Below are 16,233 nucleotides of genomic sequence, written 5' to 3' on the forward strand. Positions count from 1 at the left end.
AATTTTGTTCTGAACTAAACTTTCCATCATCATCAATTACGGCCGCCAGTGTAACGCATACCATTTTAGCTGAGAGAGCGCGAGTGCGCATTTGTGTGTCAAGCCTCGCTCTCCGCTCCTCTCGGCACTCTCTCCGGGCAGAAACCTAACCCGAAGCCACAGCCGAGTCCGAAATAGAGAATGAAAGGACAGCCGAGGCGGCCTTTGTTTTCTCGCTCTGAATGAAAGTCAGTCCGGCTGTGCCATCAGCTGGGCTTACGGCTGAGGCTGTGGGTGTGGGTGGGGCAGTAACAATTTCTCAATTGCGCTGCCACGCGAGGAGACGTCCTATGTCCAGTGTCCGAGTAAACAACTACCCGTACATGTGCGCGCGGCTGTGATAATGTGGCAGCGCGCACATGTTCGACCGTAAGGATAGAGCAGAACAAAGCGTGTCCTTACAATAAGCGGTGGCCGCAGACGGACATTTAATACCACGAATACCACAGCTTGCCAACAAACAACATGATAGCTATGAACACGAGGCGACACTCCCCGGTGTGGTGGCTAGCGGCGGCTGCTCCTCCTCGCACTTGGAAGTTTCCAAAGAAGAAGGTCCTGCGCAGCTTGAGCGACGGCAGTGGCTGGCACTGACCGGCGAACCACTTCCGCGTGTTGCCGTCGCTATCGCGGGACACGATGCAGATCTCGGCAGACAGCAGCTTGTCCTCGCCGTGCGACTGGAGGTCTGCGATGGGTATCTGGGCCGTTCGCTGATTGTAGGCATAGTCAGCCTGGAAGAGAACTTCGTTGCCGCCGCTCCGGATGTACACGTTGAAGTCGGACACATCCGCCGTGGCAGACACATACCAGCTGAGCGTTAGATTGCCGGATTTGCTGCTGCATGGAATGGAGAAAGAGGGAACAGAGTGTCAGTGACTGACAAGTTGTCGGACAGTAGGTTTTGTGCTTACGTCTGAACTTCACGGAACCGGACATCTGTCAGCTGCTCGTATTCGGTGCCCGTGTACATCTCCCTCTCGTCGTCGGCGCACTGCAGTAACTCGTCGTCCAGCTCCAGGAGGTACTTGTCCTTGGCCAGCGATGGTGTGGTGCAGAGGATGCTCCGCAGGTCCTCGCTGGGCGTCGTCTGTTGCAGCATAAAGTGCTTCAAGGGACGTGCATTGCAGCCGCAGTGGAGTGGATTGCCGGCCACTAGGATCTCACTGCCGTTGCGCATGCTGCCTACCAGCGAGGCGGACACATCCTCGAGGCTGTTGTTGGACAGGTCGGCGAATGTCAGCGACTGGACCTTCACCAGATTGGCAAAAGGCATGTGGTATATCTGGTTGTGCGACAGATCGAGGCGGCTCAGGTTCTTGGGCAGGTCGAAGATGTGTTCCTCTGACTGGAGGTTCGTGAGCTCGTTGTGCGACAAGTCTAGGTGCTTCAACGAGGTAAAGTTGGAGAGGACGCCTCGTCGCAGATCGTTGATCTGGTTGTGGGACACATTCAGGTGCAGCAGCTTCTTGGTGCCGAAGGTGATATCGTAGGTAAGGACGGGCATCTGGTTGTAGCTCAGGTCTAGGTACTGCAGGTTGTACGGTATGTACTGGTGCGAAGGGAAGGTTTTCTTGGTGACGAAGCTGATGCGGTTGTGGCTCAAGTCCAAAGTCTCGAGGCTAAGCAGGTCATCCAGGACGCCGTTCGTCTTGTTATCCAGCTTGGTTAGGGAGTTGTGCGACAGATCCAAAGTGCGCAGCGAAGGCAGTCCAAAGAAGATGTCGTTCTGCAGGTGCTTGAGTCCGTTTGAAGACAGATTCAGGTTGAGCAACTGCAGCAAGCCATCGAAGGCGCGTTTGCTGTGGGAAAAATCGGAGATAAAATCGTTCGAACACCGTAGAGGAAGTATAATGAGGCACTCACCTAATGTCCATGACCTGATTGCCATGCAAATTGAGTTCAAATAGAACCGGCAGCTTGCCGAAGGCACTGCGCTCCAAGGAGGATATATTGTTGTTCTGAAAGCAGTTCGAAATATACTCCGAATGACCATTATTTCCCTACAATTAACTAACCTCTAAGTACAGATACTGGAGCGTTGACATGCCCGCCACTGCCTCCAGAGGTGGCCGGCTGATGCCATTGCTCTGCAGCTTCAGCCGCTGCACCACCAGCAGCCCTGTAAAACTCTGCGAGTCCAGGCTGTCACCCAGCTGATTGTGGCTCAGGTCCAGGTAGATCAATGAGTTCATGACCGGCCATGTGCCCGCTGGGATTGACGTAATGTTGTTGTGACTCAGATAGAGCTCATTCAGTGAAATGGGCAGCTGGAAGAGCTTCTCCAGGCGATTGTTGTTCAAGTAGAGCTGCCGCATGCTGGTCATCTTGGCCATTGAACCACGCACCACGGACACTAGCTCGTTGTGACTGAGATCCAACAGCAGCAGTGTGGGAAGGGTACCAAAGGTGGAGGACTTGATTTCCCGCATTCTGTTATAGCTCAGATCCACGGTCCGGAGCGAGAAAAGAGTCTGAAAAACCCCGTTGAATATGATGGAAATATTGTTGCGCGACACATCGATCGTGTGAAGCTCGTACAGCTTGGGAAAAGAGTTCTTGGGGATCTCCCAGATGTTGTTGTGCGAGGCATTCAGCACTTTCAAACCCGTCATGTTCTGTATCGGTATCTGAAAGACAAACAAGATTCGTTACCAAGTCTAGGTCTATTCAAAATGGGTTTTTACTTGTGCCAGGCTGGTCAGACCATTAAAGCTCAGCTGGAAGGTCGTGGCAAAAGTGTTCTCGTCGAAACTGCGGCGCGAGAAGTTGGTCAGGCGGTTGTGGGATAGGTCGAGCGTGGTTATGTTAATACAGTTCTCAAAGGCGGCCGTTTCAATCAGTTCCAAGGCATTATGCGAGACATTTATCACCGCCTGGTAGATGTCCTTAAACGAGTTCTTCTCGATCTTCGTGATGTTGTTCTCCGCCAGATCCAAGAGCTGAAAATATACAAGTCCATACAGTTTACTCATTCTTCGGTTGACATTCTGGTTGGGTACGTACCTCCACATAGTTCATTTGGGTAAACATTTGATACTCAACCTTCTTCAGCTGATTGCGGGCCAAGTCAATTGTTCCAATGCGGGCCACCGACCCGAATGTGCCGCGACCAATCTCCGTGAGCATATTGTCGCTGAGAAATAGGCGGCGCAGAAAGCGCATGCCCCGGAAGCTGTTCGCATCCAGACGCGGTATGCGATTGTGGGCAAGATTGAGCACTTTTAGCACGGAGTTCCTGGCAAACGTTCCGCGGCTCAGCTCGTTTAGGGCATTGTGCGAGACATTACACCAGCCCAGTTTTGTGAGATCGGAAATGTGTTGCGCCTCCAGTTTCTTGATCCCGTTGTGACTTATATCCAAGAGCTCCAATTCCCTGAGATTCTTAAACTGATTTCGTTTTAGGTTCTCCAACTGATTCCCATGCAGGTCGAGAGTTTTCAGCTTGCGCAGAGGCTGAAATGTCTCAATGGGTAGATCGCTCAGCAGTCCATTGGTCAGGCGCAAAGTCTCCAGTCTATTGGTGATCTCTTGGCCAGCGAAGAGATCTTTAGGAAGCTGCTCAAAGGCATGTCCTTTGATCACAAGTTTAGTGGTCTTTCCCAGTATCTGAAATCACAATTATTGATCGACCATATTTTAAGGTATTTTCGACTCCTATTTATATTTACGCCAAATCCCAGGGGTCCAACATGGCTCAAATTAGTGCCCAACAAGTGGAGCTCCTCCATTGTGTTGTTCACGCCATAGAACACGTAATCTTCGATGGTCGCCAGAGGAGTCTCCTCAATGATCAGGATGCGGGCTTTGATATTGGCAAACATAGGACCGTACAAGCGAACTGGCAGAAATAACAGGCTATTAAATATATGAATCCCAAGTACAAGAGCAGTACGCACCAAAGTTACCCCTGTAGATGGTCAACTCCTCGACGGGAAAACCGAAGGAGGCCAAGTTCTGCAGAGCCACGGAGAGCGTAGCCAGGTTCACTTTCTCGCAGCGCACAAAAATTCCCTCATCGCTGCCCTTAATGCAACTGCACGGGTAAAGCACCTTGGATCTGGTTCAAATACTCGCGAAATTATTTTTAATTTATTATTAAGAGTTGAAAGACACCTACTTCTTGGGACACTTGAACTTGGGCTCGCCGTACACATACTCAGCGCTGGCCACGGCCAACAGCTGCAGCAGTATGAGACTGCGCAGGCGTAGCGTAATCATGACGAGGTGTGGTGTGGTGTCGTCAGCGTTTCACTTAGCCCATGGCCAAGGCAAAAGAAAGTTTGTTGCTCAAGTCTTTTGTTGGTCCTTCTTTCAAAGCTTAGACTCTTCTTTCCGATATTTCCCAAAGGCGCCAATACTTTTTAAGCTAAGAAGAATTTCTTAGATTACACAACGGCGAACAAAGGTAAATAATTTCATTGTTTCGACTCACTTTTACTTTTTGCTCTTATGGAGCAACAGGTTTTGTTGTTAGTCGTTGGACGAATGCCGTGCAGTGGCTGTGAACAGGGTGTTTTGCCTCCGCCTGAGCGGAGCGACGCCTTCAAGGCAGGCCAGTGAGTCATGGTGCGAGGCCCAGAATGGTAGTTTTATAACAATTCAATTTATATATATTTATTATATTTTTGCAAAAGCGCGCATTTATATCGATCGACTTGCAGCGATCTGGCAGCCCCACGCTTATAGCAACGATAGTTTGGCCAACGGTATATTTATGGTATATTTGTATAATGGTATATTTTATCAATTTCAACTATTAAACTTAATTTTTATAGGTAAATTTGAGAACAAATGGTATGGAAACTTCAATACGCTGGTTTCTTGAATTTTCTCTTTCTCAAATCGTAATTCCTTCCTCCACTTATTCCAATGGATTGCATTAAGATCCTAGTCACTCATTCACTTTCAAAAAAATCCACTCAGGCGCTCAAGTTTGGCGGGATATCCTCTCTTCGTGGAGGGATTTTTCCTCGCCACAATATCCCTTTTCAGCTCAACATTCCGTACTCACTTAAGCTGCCACTGGTTTTTTCGTTGATTTTTGTTGCTTACACTAAATGGAAGGACTTAAAAGTAGTCAATCTCTTAGAAAATTTATTCGTACATGGGATACAATTATGTGGGCAGGGCTGAGAGATCTAAATAGCTAGTAATATTCGACGGAATATCAAAAACGAGGAATATGAAAAATTCGTCGATATATTTTGAAAATGAGACCGTATATCATTTGTTTGACATTTTTCGCTAAAACCTCTTTTTGGGCAGAATCCACTAAAAGCAAGTATTTAAAATAAATCAGTAAATAAGAAAATTGATTCATTAAACGGAACAAATTATGTGGGCATGGCTGAGGGTTCTATCTAGCTAGTAATATTCGACGGAATATGAAAAACGAGGAATATGTACAGTAGAACTTCGTCAATTTGTCAGTATATGTACGGTATATTTTTAAAATGAGACCATATATTTTGGTATATTTCTGGAAGCAACTCTGTTGTGACAAATCGCTCTGTTGAAGAAGACAAAACGGCGCAAAATAAATACAGTTTTTGCAGTCTATATCTAGAGTTTTCCCTGTAAATTTAATAAGGCCACTGTAAGTAAAAGTGTTCCCAACCAAGGTGTTAATTAGTTCAAATGCACCAACTAGTGAAAGGCAACACTATTTTGGCATTTTTCGACTCACATAAGTGGGCATTATTCACGTTGCTCGCCTCGCCGACAGGGAGAAATACTGACTTCGCCCGTTTTAGCCGCCATCGTGAAAACAGCCAATCACAGCGCTTGTTACTCACACGCAACAAAAATTGTGTGTACATACACGTCTATGTGCGCCTGTATTGGTGCTGCGGGAGAACGCGAGTTACTTGCGGCTTGGTTGATTTTGTTTTTGTTGCGCGGCAAGAAGTGCGTAAATATTCATAGCTGTCACACTATACAAAGAAACGCTCCTTCTCTAGTTCTAGCACACAATGAGCTACGCCGCAGACGTCCTGAATGCTGCCCATCTGGAGCTGCACGGTGGTGGCGACGCAGAACTGCGCCGCCCCTTTGATCCGACCGCTCACGACTTGGATGCCTCTTTCCGTCTGACACGTTTCGCTGATCTGAAGGGACGTGGCTGCAAGGTGCCCCAGGATGTACTCTCGAAACTGGTGTCGGCTCTGCAGCAGGACTACTCAGCACAGGACCAGGAGCCGCAGTTCCTAAACGTGGCGATTCCACGAATCGGTATTGGCCTGGATTGCTCTGTCATTCCTCTTCGCCACGGCGGACTTTGCCTGGTGCAGACCACCGACTTCTTCTATCCGATTGTCGACGATCCATATATGATGGGTAAAATAGCCTGCGCCAACGTGCTCAGTGATCTGTACGCCATGGGCGTAACCGATTGCGACAACATGCTGATGCTGCTGGCCGTGAGCACAAAGATGACAGAGAAGGAGCGCGATGTGGTCATCCCTCTGATAATGCGTGGCTTCAAGGATTCCGCATTGGAGGCCGGCACCACGGTTACTGGGGGCCAGAGCGTGGTCAATCCTTGGTGCACCATTGGCGGCGTGGCCTCGACCATCTGCCAGCCGAACGAGTATATTGTACCGGACAACGCTGTCGTTGGTGATGTTCTGGTGTTGACCAAGCCCCTGGGCACCCAGGTGGCCGTAAATGCTCACCAGTGGATTGACCAGGCGGAGCGCTGGAACCGCATCAAGCTGGTCGTATCCGAGGAAGATGTGCGCAAGGCCTACCACAGGGCCATGAACTCGATGTCGCGCCTAAACCGTGTGGCAGCTCGGCTCATGCACAAGTACAACGCCCACGGGGCCACCGACATAACAGGCTTCGGTCTGCTGGGCCATGCTCAGACTTTGGCGGCTCATCAAAAGAAGGACGTGTCCTTCGTTATTCATAATCTTCCAGTGATCGCAAAGATGGCGGCCGTTGCCAAGGCCTGTGGCAATATGTTCCAGCTGCTGCAGGGCCATTCTGCCGAGACTTCCGGAGGTCTGCTGATCTGCTTGCCTCGCGAACAGGCCGCCGCCTACTGCAAGGACATTGAGAAGCAGGAGGGCTACCAGGCCTGGATCATTGGCATTGTCGAGAAGGGTAACAAGACTGCCCGCATCATCGACAAGCCCCGCGTCATCGAGGTGCCTGCCAAGGATTAGCTGTTTACTTTTTACTTGTATATGTATGGTATCTTAACGTAGCTGCCCCTCAGTTGTAAGGGTCTTTGTTTTTATGGAAAAGCTTACAGATTTAATGGACTTCGCATACCGAAATACGACTGTATAAAATAAAATACTTGACAATCGTATCGAGTAAATGCAGCAAAGAAAAACCTGGTTTATTCGCTATAAATGTAAAATAGGGATATAAAAGCCGACTCCGACGCCACGCGCATGTGGGCGGTCGCGCTAGCATTTTGGCGCGAACATGCATATGTACGTTGTCCGAGTGCAGCAGATAAGAGTAATTTGTGTTTCCTTTAGCTTAGAAGGTCAAATGTCATGCCAAGAGCGAGCATGCCACAAAAGAGTATACATGTTTCGTGGCACAAAACAAGTATTATTTTCTATCGTTTATAGGATTAGCATTAGACGCCGCCGCCGTCGACGTCGCCGTCAGAGCTGAAAGCTTTTTCGGCGAGCTTTGGAACTGAGAGGCAAGAGCAATGGATGCGATGCTCTTGGAGCCCCAGCCAACCAACCAGCAACAGGTTCGTCTCCGTCTCTCTGCTTCAATCGAATCGTATGGGGATCGGTGGTGGCAAGTGCGAAATCGAAAGCTTGTTTTGGACACAATCCAATACCAAGGAGTCCGATATCGATATCGACCATTCACGTTATCGAGACAACAAAGCTCCGGCGGCCGCCAAGTCAATTGAGAGTCAAGAGACGCGCGCAGAAGCAATTCCGTTGCCGTTAAGTTGTTTTGTGCTTGGAACGATCGAAGCAGATCCACATTCTCTCTTACGCGAAGGCAAATTTCCCAAGACAAACGCGCCGCGCATCGCAGCAGTTTTCTTTTTTCCGCCGAACTGTACACAACATCAATCGTATATTTTTTTGGAGTTTTGGAAAATTGCACAGTGAGTGCGAGTGAATGTATTCACTGCTTGTGTTTTGTGTTTGTGTGTGCTATTTTTTCGATGGAAGTGTGGATGTGTACGTTGAGTGGGCTTCATATTGTGGTCTATTGAACTGGCAGACGAGCTTCAAAAGAGACAGCCCAGCCACACACTGGTGACTGTGGGGTGGAGGAGGAGAACAAACCAACACGCACATACTCTCGGTGCAAACGAGTTTTCCCTACGTGTCGTCGTCGTTACTTTTTATCCGCTATGCGCACAGACACAAACGTACATAGATGGATGGATGGATGTTTGTATCTATTGTTGTATGGTGTTTTGTATGGGGAAGTACTCGAACGAGCGACCGACTCTCGTGTTTGGCAGCAAAGTGAAATTTCAATTGCGTTCGATGAAAGAAAAAACGCACTCTATTGTATATCCGCATCCTCACATTCTGCCAGCCAGACGGCGGCCAGCTATGTATCTCTAAAGTCTAGAGATACACTACACACGCCAGATGATTCATGTACGGTGGGCACTCTTGTACTCGAAACAGACTCTGAAAAGACAAGAACAGAACACCAGACCCGTACAATGTTCAAGCACGGACGGCGCAGTATTCAAATTGAAAGGCGAAAAGCCAAAAAGCACAGTGGCAGTGAACTATTTATAGAATTATTTGTTTTCATATACTCGAAGCCGTACAAAAATTGCTCAGCAAAAGTCCGAAAGGCGACGGAACGACGGCGACGACGACGAATACGTTGCCTGGCATTGTACTTTTGGCGGTGATGCTTGGTCAGATCTGCCTCTGAATTTCCTTCGAATGGTCTATAGAAACAAAACATCTATATTAGCCAAGTTCAAACGGCGCCTGATCTTTTTGAACTGTAAGATGCGTGGGTGTCGGGGAGAAGCGTCACCAGCATGATGATCAGTCACGAACAGAACAGCACCATATAGAAAATAGTACATACAAATGTATGTACATATGTATGTATTATGTATACACTTCTCGCCTACGTTTCAATTTGATTTTCGGTAATTTCGGAACGACAAGAACAACACCTTCGCTTTTTATACCCCCGATCTCAAACTTGTTGTTCACTCGCTTGCGATTTGTTTATTTTATGTTTGCGCCGTAAATCGCCCCCCTAACGTAGTCCCCCTCCACCCCATCTATTGGCGATTGGACAGAAGCTCTATGGCGTTTCGCGATCTCGATCCCGATCTCGTAGCGCCCCGCCTACTCCCCCATGCCCATGCCCAGAGAGACAGGCAGCAACATGTTTCCACAGAGCTTCTCGTTTCGAATACATGAGATCATTTTTGACCCATGTGTGCGTCTGTATGCAAAAACCTCCACTCTACTCTACTCTCCTCTCTTCTCCTCTCCTCTCCTCGCAGTTCTCCGTTCACCGTACGGTTTTAGCTGTTGTCGCCATAACACACACCAAACTAAGACCCAGAGCTCTGCTAAAAACGTGCTATGATCACTGGTAGGTGGGGCGGAGGCGGTGACGGCGGCATCAATTAAATTTGGCCTTTTATTTATGTATATTATTGTATGATATTTTATGCATGATATTTTTGCTTATGCGAGTGATTTTTTTGTGTCTCTATTAGCTCTCTACTCTTGACCATATGGCGAGCGATTCCTCAGTGCTGGATCCCCGTGATAACGTGATTTATTTAGCTTCGTTTTGATTGGATTGCTTATGTGACAGGCAGAAGGCAGGTCCCCGTCCCCAGTGCAGTGGTTGTCAGGGCTGTCTGTCGAGTGGTGCAGTGCAGCCTCTGGGACTAGTATATGACATCATCGCCGGTCATCATTCTTGTGTGTGATTGACGAATTTTTTTGCATCACGCTCATTCGCTCTCCCACTGTATCTGTATCTCTCATTAAGTGAATCTCTCTTCTCAAGGTTATCGCTAAAACGCAAAACGAATCTTTAGGATATATGTACATGTGTACATGTATAAGGTTATACATACTTTATGTGCATATGTATATGCCTCGTTTTCTGTCCCAGTCATACGTAAAAGGAGTGTAAAGGACACGCTGAAAGTGAAAACCAGTTTGACATTGAATTTCTGTGACTTTTTGGCCTTTGAATGTGTGAATGTATGCGTGTGCTTTTGTGTGGCATTTCGGCAATCGAATCCAATGCCGTTTTGTTGATACCCTGGCCAATGGTATTACCTTTTTGTAGCAGGTAGATACTGTCATAAGTCATAATTTGGCTGAAATGCAACCTATTTTAAGCACGAATACACTTTTAAATTAGGCTCTTTTAGAGCAGCGATCGGCAAGGCCCTATCTTATGTGCATAGGAAAGTGCGCTGCTGCTGCGCTGCCCCTCACGTACACGTGTATAACAGTTGTTGGCCCCAATACAATATTCCGCTTTGCCTTCTGTCTACGCACACAAACAACTGCAAGACATGTGAATATGTGCGTGCCTATCACTGTTTTAGAGAGAGCATTGGGAAAAGTTCCCTTGTTCTCTCTGAAGCCTAAGAATATTGCAAAAATGGCAAATTTTGTGGCATTTGTAATGGGATTTCAGATTCGTATTATCTGTCACTTAACTGCTGTGATTCTTTGATCTACCCCACCCCACATGCTTTGTGTGTGCTCAAGTGATGCCCACTTTAGATGAGATGACTTAAGCCTCCATTAATGCGCGAAAAGTTCTCACTTTGGAGGAATGCCGAGTGCGACCATTTCGGTGCGGGCATGCTATGGGTGTAGGCGGGTAGGCGTAGGCGGTTGCCCGAGTAAACAGATTCAGAAATGTTTGAAATTCTCGAGAACTGCCTTGAATCAACCTGCCTGCTATGCGGGAACCGAGATCCGTGCTTACGTGTACTACGTGTCTGTCAGACACCCACGGCGCCTCTTTCTCTCGGTTACTCACACGTAGAATTTGAATAATTTATGAATGGATTGGATTGGCTTTCGTTTCAGCAAAAATACTAATTGGAAATGCAGTACTCGAGCAGTTCGGAAAATTATTCATCCTCGTTGAGGGACACGCCCGCAAAATGGAACGGAAAGGTAAATACAATCCATACTTTCGCATTCCTATTCATCTACGTTTCCTCCACAGAACGACAAGAATTATGCGTACAAAAAGTCCTCATATCAATACTCAAGCTCTGGCGACAATAATATATCCTATCAGGGCAAGTCCCCCGATCAGAATATAGATCAGTTGGACGCCTTGCTGGAGGACTTGAAGCAGGAACGCCAGATCACCAACAGAGATCGCGACCTACTGCCCACCAATGGCACTTCCTATAGAACGCTGTGAGTTTTCCCTTGGGGATATCCTATGTCTACCGTTGCTAAAGCATGTCTCTACATTCCAGGGAACGCACTGATCCCGCCGGGACGGTCACTAGGACAACGCGTGTGGTCAAGACCACGAAACAATCGGGTCAGGGCGGGTCAGGCCAGCAGCCCTACATCGATGATGTGGAGACCTTCAATCCCACCGACTACAGCACTCTGCAGTCGACGGCCAAGTACTCGAGCCTGAAGCGGGACGATTACCAGACCAAGGAGAAGCCGTACACGCTGTGTAAGTCTTTCGAAGCAAATAGGGAATAGAGTGAGGAGTATGTTCTTACAATAACTTTTTGTTGTCTTTACCAGCCCATTCACCCATTGGTGGCGGTCAATACGAGAGCAAGTCGAAGATCTACGAGAGCAACCGGACGATCAACAACAATGTGGAGGTGCTGCCGAGCTCCGGCATCACACAGACCCTGACTAGTGGCACTACCATCGACAAGGAGCTGCAGGACATCGCCCTGAGCGATGGCATTCTGCCGGCCCCTGGCACAAAGGTGACGACCACCGTGCGAACGTACACGTATGAGATACCAGCTGGTCCGGGCAGCGCAACCAGCACCATAAACCGCAGTCACACACTCAACAACAGCAACACGAACACGAACACCCTGAGCAGCAGTTACAAGCTCCACGAGAGCCACAACTCCAGCCAGAACTTCAGCCAGTTGTCGCCGCAGCCTCATCCACATCCGCAGCCATCGCACCTGCCGCAGACGGTGGTATACAACACGGAGAGCTACTCCACGCTGAACAAGCCCGACCGGCCGCTACTGACCAACCAGTCATACGAGATTCGCGAGCACAAGGAGACCACCACTCGCGGAGTGAGTCCCCAGCCGCGACAGCTGCCGCTCGGAACGGGTCCGGTAGGCACACTGCCGGGCAACAATAGCCGTACTGTGGTCTACAACATCCACAAGACGGACAACGTGAACACGATCAACGAGCTGCCGCCTCAGCAGCGCTATCCCCCCCACAGTCCGGCACATAGCCCCAACTACGCTCAGGGTCCACACAGCCCACCGCTGCATACGTCTGGGCCAGGTGGCGTCAACCGCTACTACTACAAAGAAACGGAGACCTCCAATACGGTCAACACGATCCACGGTGCGCCAAATGGCGGTCCTTATGAGCCGGGACTGCCGCAGTCCGCTCCGTTGAAGCAGCTGCCGCCCAGCACGGCCTATCCGCAGCCACAGACCGGTAATGGATATCCGCCGAACACGAGCTACACCTACAAGTACTCTTCCACAACGAATACGAACAATCGTCGTGGTCCTGGTGGCGGTCCGGACTATGGCTCTCCTTCGCCCTTCCCTGTGGACGGAGTGGAGTATCCGGTGGGCAATGGCAATCCACCCCAGCGTGTGGACGATCTGATGCAGTCGTTTGGCACTGTAAGTAGACTGGAATATATCTATCTTCTTGGACCTCCTCTTACCTGATTGTTTATCTCTTTTCCTCTCTCCTTTGCAGACTGATCATGTGGATCGCGGAGACCTGGAGACGCCCGTGCGCAAGAGGGAAATCGAGACATCCGTGGCCTCGCCCAACCAGCAGCATGTGCCGTCCGTTAACAAGCTCGGCAAGGAGGTCTACTATCCTCCCGGACACGATACCATTGTCATGAAGCGGGAGGAGATGCATGCCGGTTCTGCATCTGGTGTAAGTATTTGAGTCCCGTCGCTCTTCTGAAGCCAAAGGCTTACAAATGTGTGCTCTTCTTTGTAGGGTCGCTGGGCCAAGGGCTCGGGAATGTACGAGTACGAGTCCGGGTCCAAGTCAAAGACGAAAACCAAATCCGGCGGCGCTGTGGTGCCTTTGTGCCTGCCCCTCTGCTGTGCGATGCCCTGCTCCATCATGTAGAGGAGGGGCTGGGGCTGGCTCTCTAGCAACTGGAAGTCGTACTTGTGTATAGGTTTCTAATATTGCCGTTAATAAGTCTAACGCTAAATCCTGCCCCGCGACGAACTTGTGACTGTTTATGCTCTCTGCTGTCTAACTTCTATTGGGTTTGCTTGTCCATTGGTGGCTCTGGCTCTGGCTCTACATGTTGTACTCGTCAGTTGTTGGCCAAATCTTATATGTATGTCTGTCGTCTACCCACATTATGTTATTGTCTATGTATATACTTTAATTTGTATTACGGCATCCGAGGATTGTCATATTGTTATATCTGTTATAGATTGCTCGAAATTGTTCAACTATTGCTCAAGCATTTACCAGTGGAAAACCCAAAGTCGAAATTGTTTTAACTAAATTTTTATGTCGCATACGATAACTAATAAATGTGCCCCAAGCGCCACTTGAATACCTACTAATCGTATACCTAATAAACGTAACTCCGACTTAAAAGGTAACCCAGTCGTTACAGAGCCATAAATACTATCTCTAATACACGTAGTAACCATAATAATAAAACGATATCTAACAAACGAATCAATGAACTCTCTGTTTTATGGATGGGCTGGGAAATGGAATGGGCAGCGAAACCATTTGCATTGGTTTTTTTTGGTATAGTAAAAGTTTTTATAAGTTTATTTTGGTATAAATCGTTTCTGATCTCGATTAACAATTTGCATATCACAAAAGTAATATCTACATTTTCACCTTTTAGGAATTGGTGTAGGTGCCTTTTGAAGAGAATAGAATAAAATACCATAGAAGAGCCATAGAAAAAACAAACTTAACAAAAAACACAAAACAAAACAAAAATTAACAAAAAAGTCTATAAGTATTCTTGAGCACTTTGAGTATTTAAGGGAGGAGGGGGCGATTATCGCTACATTCTGTGACTGTGGTTGGATTTCGAATTGGAGCTAAATTATGGATTAAAAGTATACTACATAGAGTTCTGTGAGTATATTGAGTGGAGATACTATGTACTACCTACCATGCACACAATATGTGCGCTAATGTCTAATGTCTTCATCGTTTCGGCATAAACTTTCCTTTTTGGGGGCTTCTCTAGTAAAAGTGAGAGAGAGAGAGAGATTCTACTATTCGAGAAAGTAATGTTGTCCTTTGTACATGCACAATAATAGATCGTTTTGAAAGGTCACGTATGGTTACGCTATCTTTTTGAGTTGGGGTCTCGGTCTCCCCATTTAGGCTAACTCTTGCGCTCGGAGTTCCTTAGCTCTGCTAAATACCACGTGAAGGTCGGGAACTCCTTGATGCTGTAGATGCCATACTTGATTGAGTTGATGCCATCCATTTCAATCTTGTTCATGCCATTTTGTATATTCTCATAGCTGCAGAGGTTACAAGGAATTATAATTTTTCTAAATTTGGACACTTCTTCACTCACCGCTTGGGATTGGCCTTCTCCTTTTGATGCTTCAGCATCTTGTAGCGCGCAATGTTCACGGGGTACCTTGATATGAATAGATTCGCATGCTTCAATCTGTTGGACATATCATCGTCCTCGCCGCCCCAGCCGAAGAACGAGTTGGAGAAGCCATTCACGGCCTGGAAGTGCTCACGCGTCATGGCAGAGACTCCGCCAAATATTGTTCGGTAAGGCAACCTGGCACAAAAGCGTGTTATGCAGGAAAGATCAGGAGATTAGCAGTGGGTTCCTTACTTGAAATTCAGCGTGTCAATCGCAACCGACATGTGCCGCGGCTGACGTGGACAATTGTAGAGATTACGATCGTCCAAAGGCAGTAGATCGACATCGTGAAATATAAAACAATCCCACTGATAAAGCTTTAAGGCCTCCAAGTAACCGATATTCATCATAGCCGCGCGATTGAAGGGCTTCCCGTTGGTTTGCTCAACAATGAATATGCGATAGGCGATGCGCTGCTTCATTAGGAACGGGTGTATGTTGCGGAGGAAGACGGAGAGATGGGCGTAGCGGTCGCGGAAGGGCACAACAATGGCCACATGGTGTTGTGGGTTGCAATTGTCGGGCTGGAAAGCGCCGCCAGGGCGCAGCAAAGGGCCCAGCTCGGCCTCAATAACATCTAGAGATTCCAGCGTTGTGTTGGGCGTGACGGGTCCACCTAGAAGAGCATTTCTTTAACCATTAACCTGCCATTGCACAAGACAGACCAGACTGAGAGTATATCATACCATCTCGCGGATCAGGATCAGTGCAATTGGCATGGAGGGCGGACATGGTTGGTTTCATTGGCAGGGGCTTGTGTGTGCTCATGTTTGTGCTGTTGATGTTCGCAAAGGGGTGCGATAAGTCTTGTGGAATGGAAGTAAAGTTTGCAATCGCAATCACAGTCGTTGAGGTGGAGTTCTGAGCGTTGTGCAGCTCTCGCTCCTTCGATAGGGCCAGGGGCGCAGCAGGCAGCCGGATGCCCCCACTGCTGGCGTTCCTATGTATATGCGCATATTTGTGCACGCGCCGTATGCTGTAATTGATATAGTCAGCAAATGAAAGTGCTAATTGGCTTACTCCGCTCACCGCTTGCTCACACTCACCTTAGCTTGCTCAGGGACGTACCGCTAGCTCCGTCAGAGCGGAAGCCCACAAAATTCAGCACCAGCAACAAGCATATTGCGCCGGCCAGGAAGCGGATGAGATTCGCCTTTGTGAATAGGATCATGGTCCATGCATTGCATCATTCCGTGATCAACTTGCTTCCTCTCCGCAGTGGCATTTTCAGCGCAAACGGTCGTTTTTATTGTTAACAAAACAAATTTTCCCCAGCAGCTGATGTTTTCGCTAAAAGGTTAAGGGTTGCCGGACTATCGACGGCGTTCGCGCTATCGAGTGCACGCGAAGATGCTGTGGCAA

At 48.2% G+C, this 16,233-nt stretch overlaps 4 protein-coding genes and 1 long non-coding RNA gene across 8 annotated transcripts; 2 read left to right on the forward strand and 3 right to left on the reverse strand.

Annotated features, from left to right (window-relative positions):
* Positions 1–437: 437 nt before the first annotated feature.
* On the reverse strand, positions 438–4,633 carry LOC108159215 (chaoptin). Of its 2 annotated transcripts, XM_017292294.2 has the most exons (10): positions 4,475–4,633; positions 4,160–4,408; positions 3,939–4,099; positions 3,711–3,880; positions 3,046–3,648; positions 2,727–2,981; positions 2,058–2,669; positions 1,906–2,000; positions 954–1,841; positions 438–879 (listed from the first exon to the last, which is right to left on the reverse strand). In XM_017292294.2, exons 2-10 carry the CDS (start codon positions 4,258–4,260, stop codon positions 468–470), a joined length of 3,297 nt encoding a protein of 1,098 aa, XP_017147783.1. In that variant the 5' UTR covers positions 4,261–4,408; positions 4,475–4,633; the 3' UTR covers positions 438–467. The 2 variants fall into 2 exon arrangements, with proteins under 2 accessions (XP_017147783.1, XP_017147784.1); XM_017292295.1 differs by lacking the exon at positions 4,475–4,633 and having other exon boundaries at positions 438–876; positions 4,160–4,260.
* An 895-nt stretch (positions 4,634–5,528) lies between these two features.
* LOC108158595 (inactive selenide, water dikinase-like protein) lies at positions 5,529–7,384 on the forward strand. Of its 2 annotated transcripts, none has more exons than XM_017291047.2 (2): positions 5,529–5,638; positions 6,003–7,384. In XM_017291047.2, the coding sequence occupies exon 2, from the start codon at positions 6,015–6,017 to the stop codon at positions 7,209–7,211; it is 1,197 nt and encodes a 398-aa protein (XP_017146536.1). In that variant the 5' UTR covers positions 5,529–5,638; positions 6,003–6,014; the 3' UTR covers positions 7,212–7,384. The 2 variants fall into 2 exon arrangements, with proteins under 2 accessions (XP_017146536.1, XP_033246720.1); XM_033390829.1 differs by lacking the exon at positions 5,529–5,638 and adding an exon at positions 5,749–5,949.
* A 561-nt stretch (positions 7,385–7,945) lies between these two features.
* Positions 7,946–13,916, forward strand: LOC108158590 (putative GPI-anchored protein pfl2). The gene is made up of 7 exons (XM_017291042.2): positions 7,946–8,134; positions 11,088–11,177; positions 11,230–11,429; positions 11,492–11,703; positions 11,778–12,874; positions 12,954–13,142; positions 13,209–13,916. The coding sequence occupies exons 2-7, from the start codon at positions 11,106–11,108 to the stop codon at positions 13,341–13,343; spliced, it is 1,905 nt and encodes a 634-aa protein (XP_017146531.1). The 5' UTR covers positions 7,946–8,134; positions 11,088–11,105; the 3' UTR covers positions 13,344–13,916.
* LOC108158597 lies at positions 9,667–11,089 on the reverse strand. 2 transcript variants are annotated; one of them, XR_001775259.2, is made up of 3 exons: positions 10,320–11,089; positions 10,112–10,178; positions 9,667–10,048 (listed from the first exon to the last, which is right to left on the reverse strand). It is a non-coding gene; the product is annotated as an uncharacterized LOC108158597 (long non-coding RNA). The 2 variants fall into 2 exon arrangements; XR_001775258.2 differs by having other exon boundaries at positions 10,112–11,089.
* A 518-nt stretch (positions 13,917–14,434) lies between the features above and the next one.
* LOC117187893 (beta-1,4-N-acetylgalactosaminyltransferase bre-4-like) lies at positions 14,435–16,192 on the reverse strand. The gene is made up of 5 exons (XM_033390828.1): positions 15,918–16,192; positions 15,558–15,847; positions 15,064–15,487; positions 14,788–15,006; positions 14,435–14,731 (listed from the first exon to the last, which is right to left on the reverse strand). Exons 1-5 carry the CDS (start codon positions 16,040–16,042, stop codon positions 14,590–14,592), a joined length of 1,200 nt encoding a protein of 399 aa, XP_033246719.1. The 5' UTR covers positions 16,043–16,192; the 3' UTR covers positions 14,435–14,589.
* Positions 16,193–16,233: the final 41 nt, after the last annotated feature.

This window comes from Drosophila miranda, chromosome 3 (genome assembly GCF_003369915.1).
Source record: "Drosophila miranda strain MSH22 chromosome 3, D.miranda_PacBio2.1, whole genome shotgun sequence".
Lineage (NCBI taxonomy): Eukaryota > Metazoa > Arthropoda > Insecta > Diptera > Drosophilidae > Drosophila > Drosophila miranda.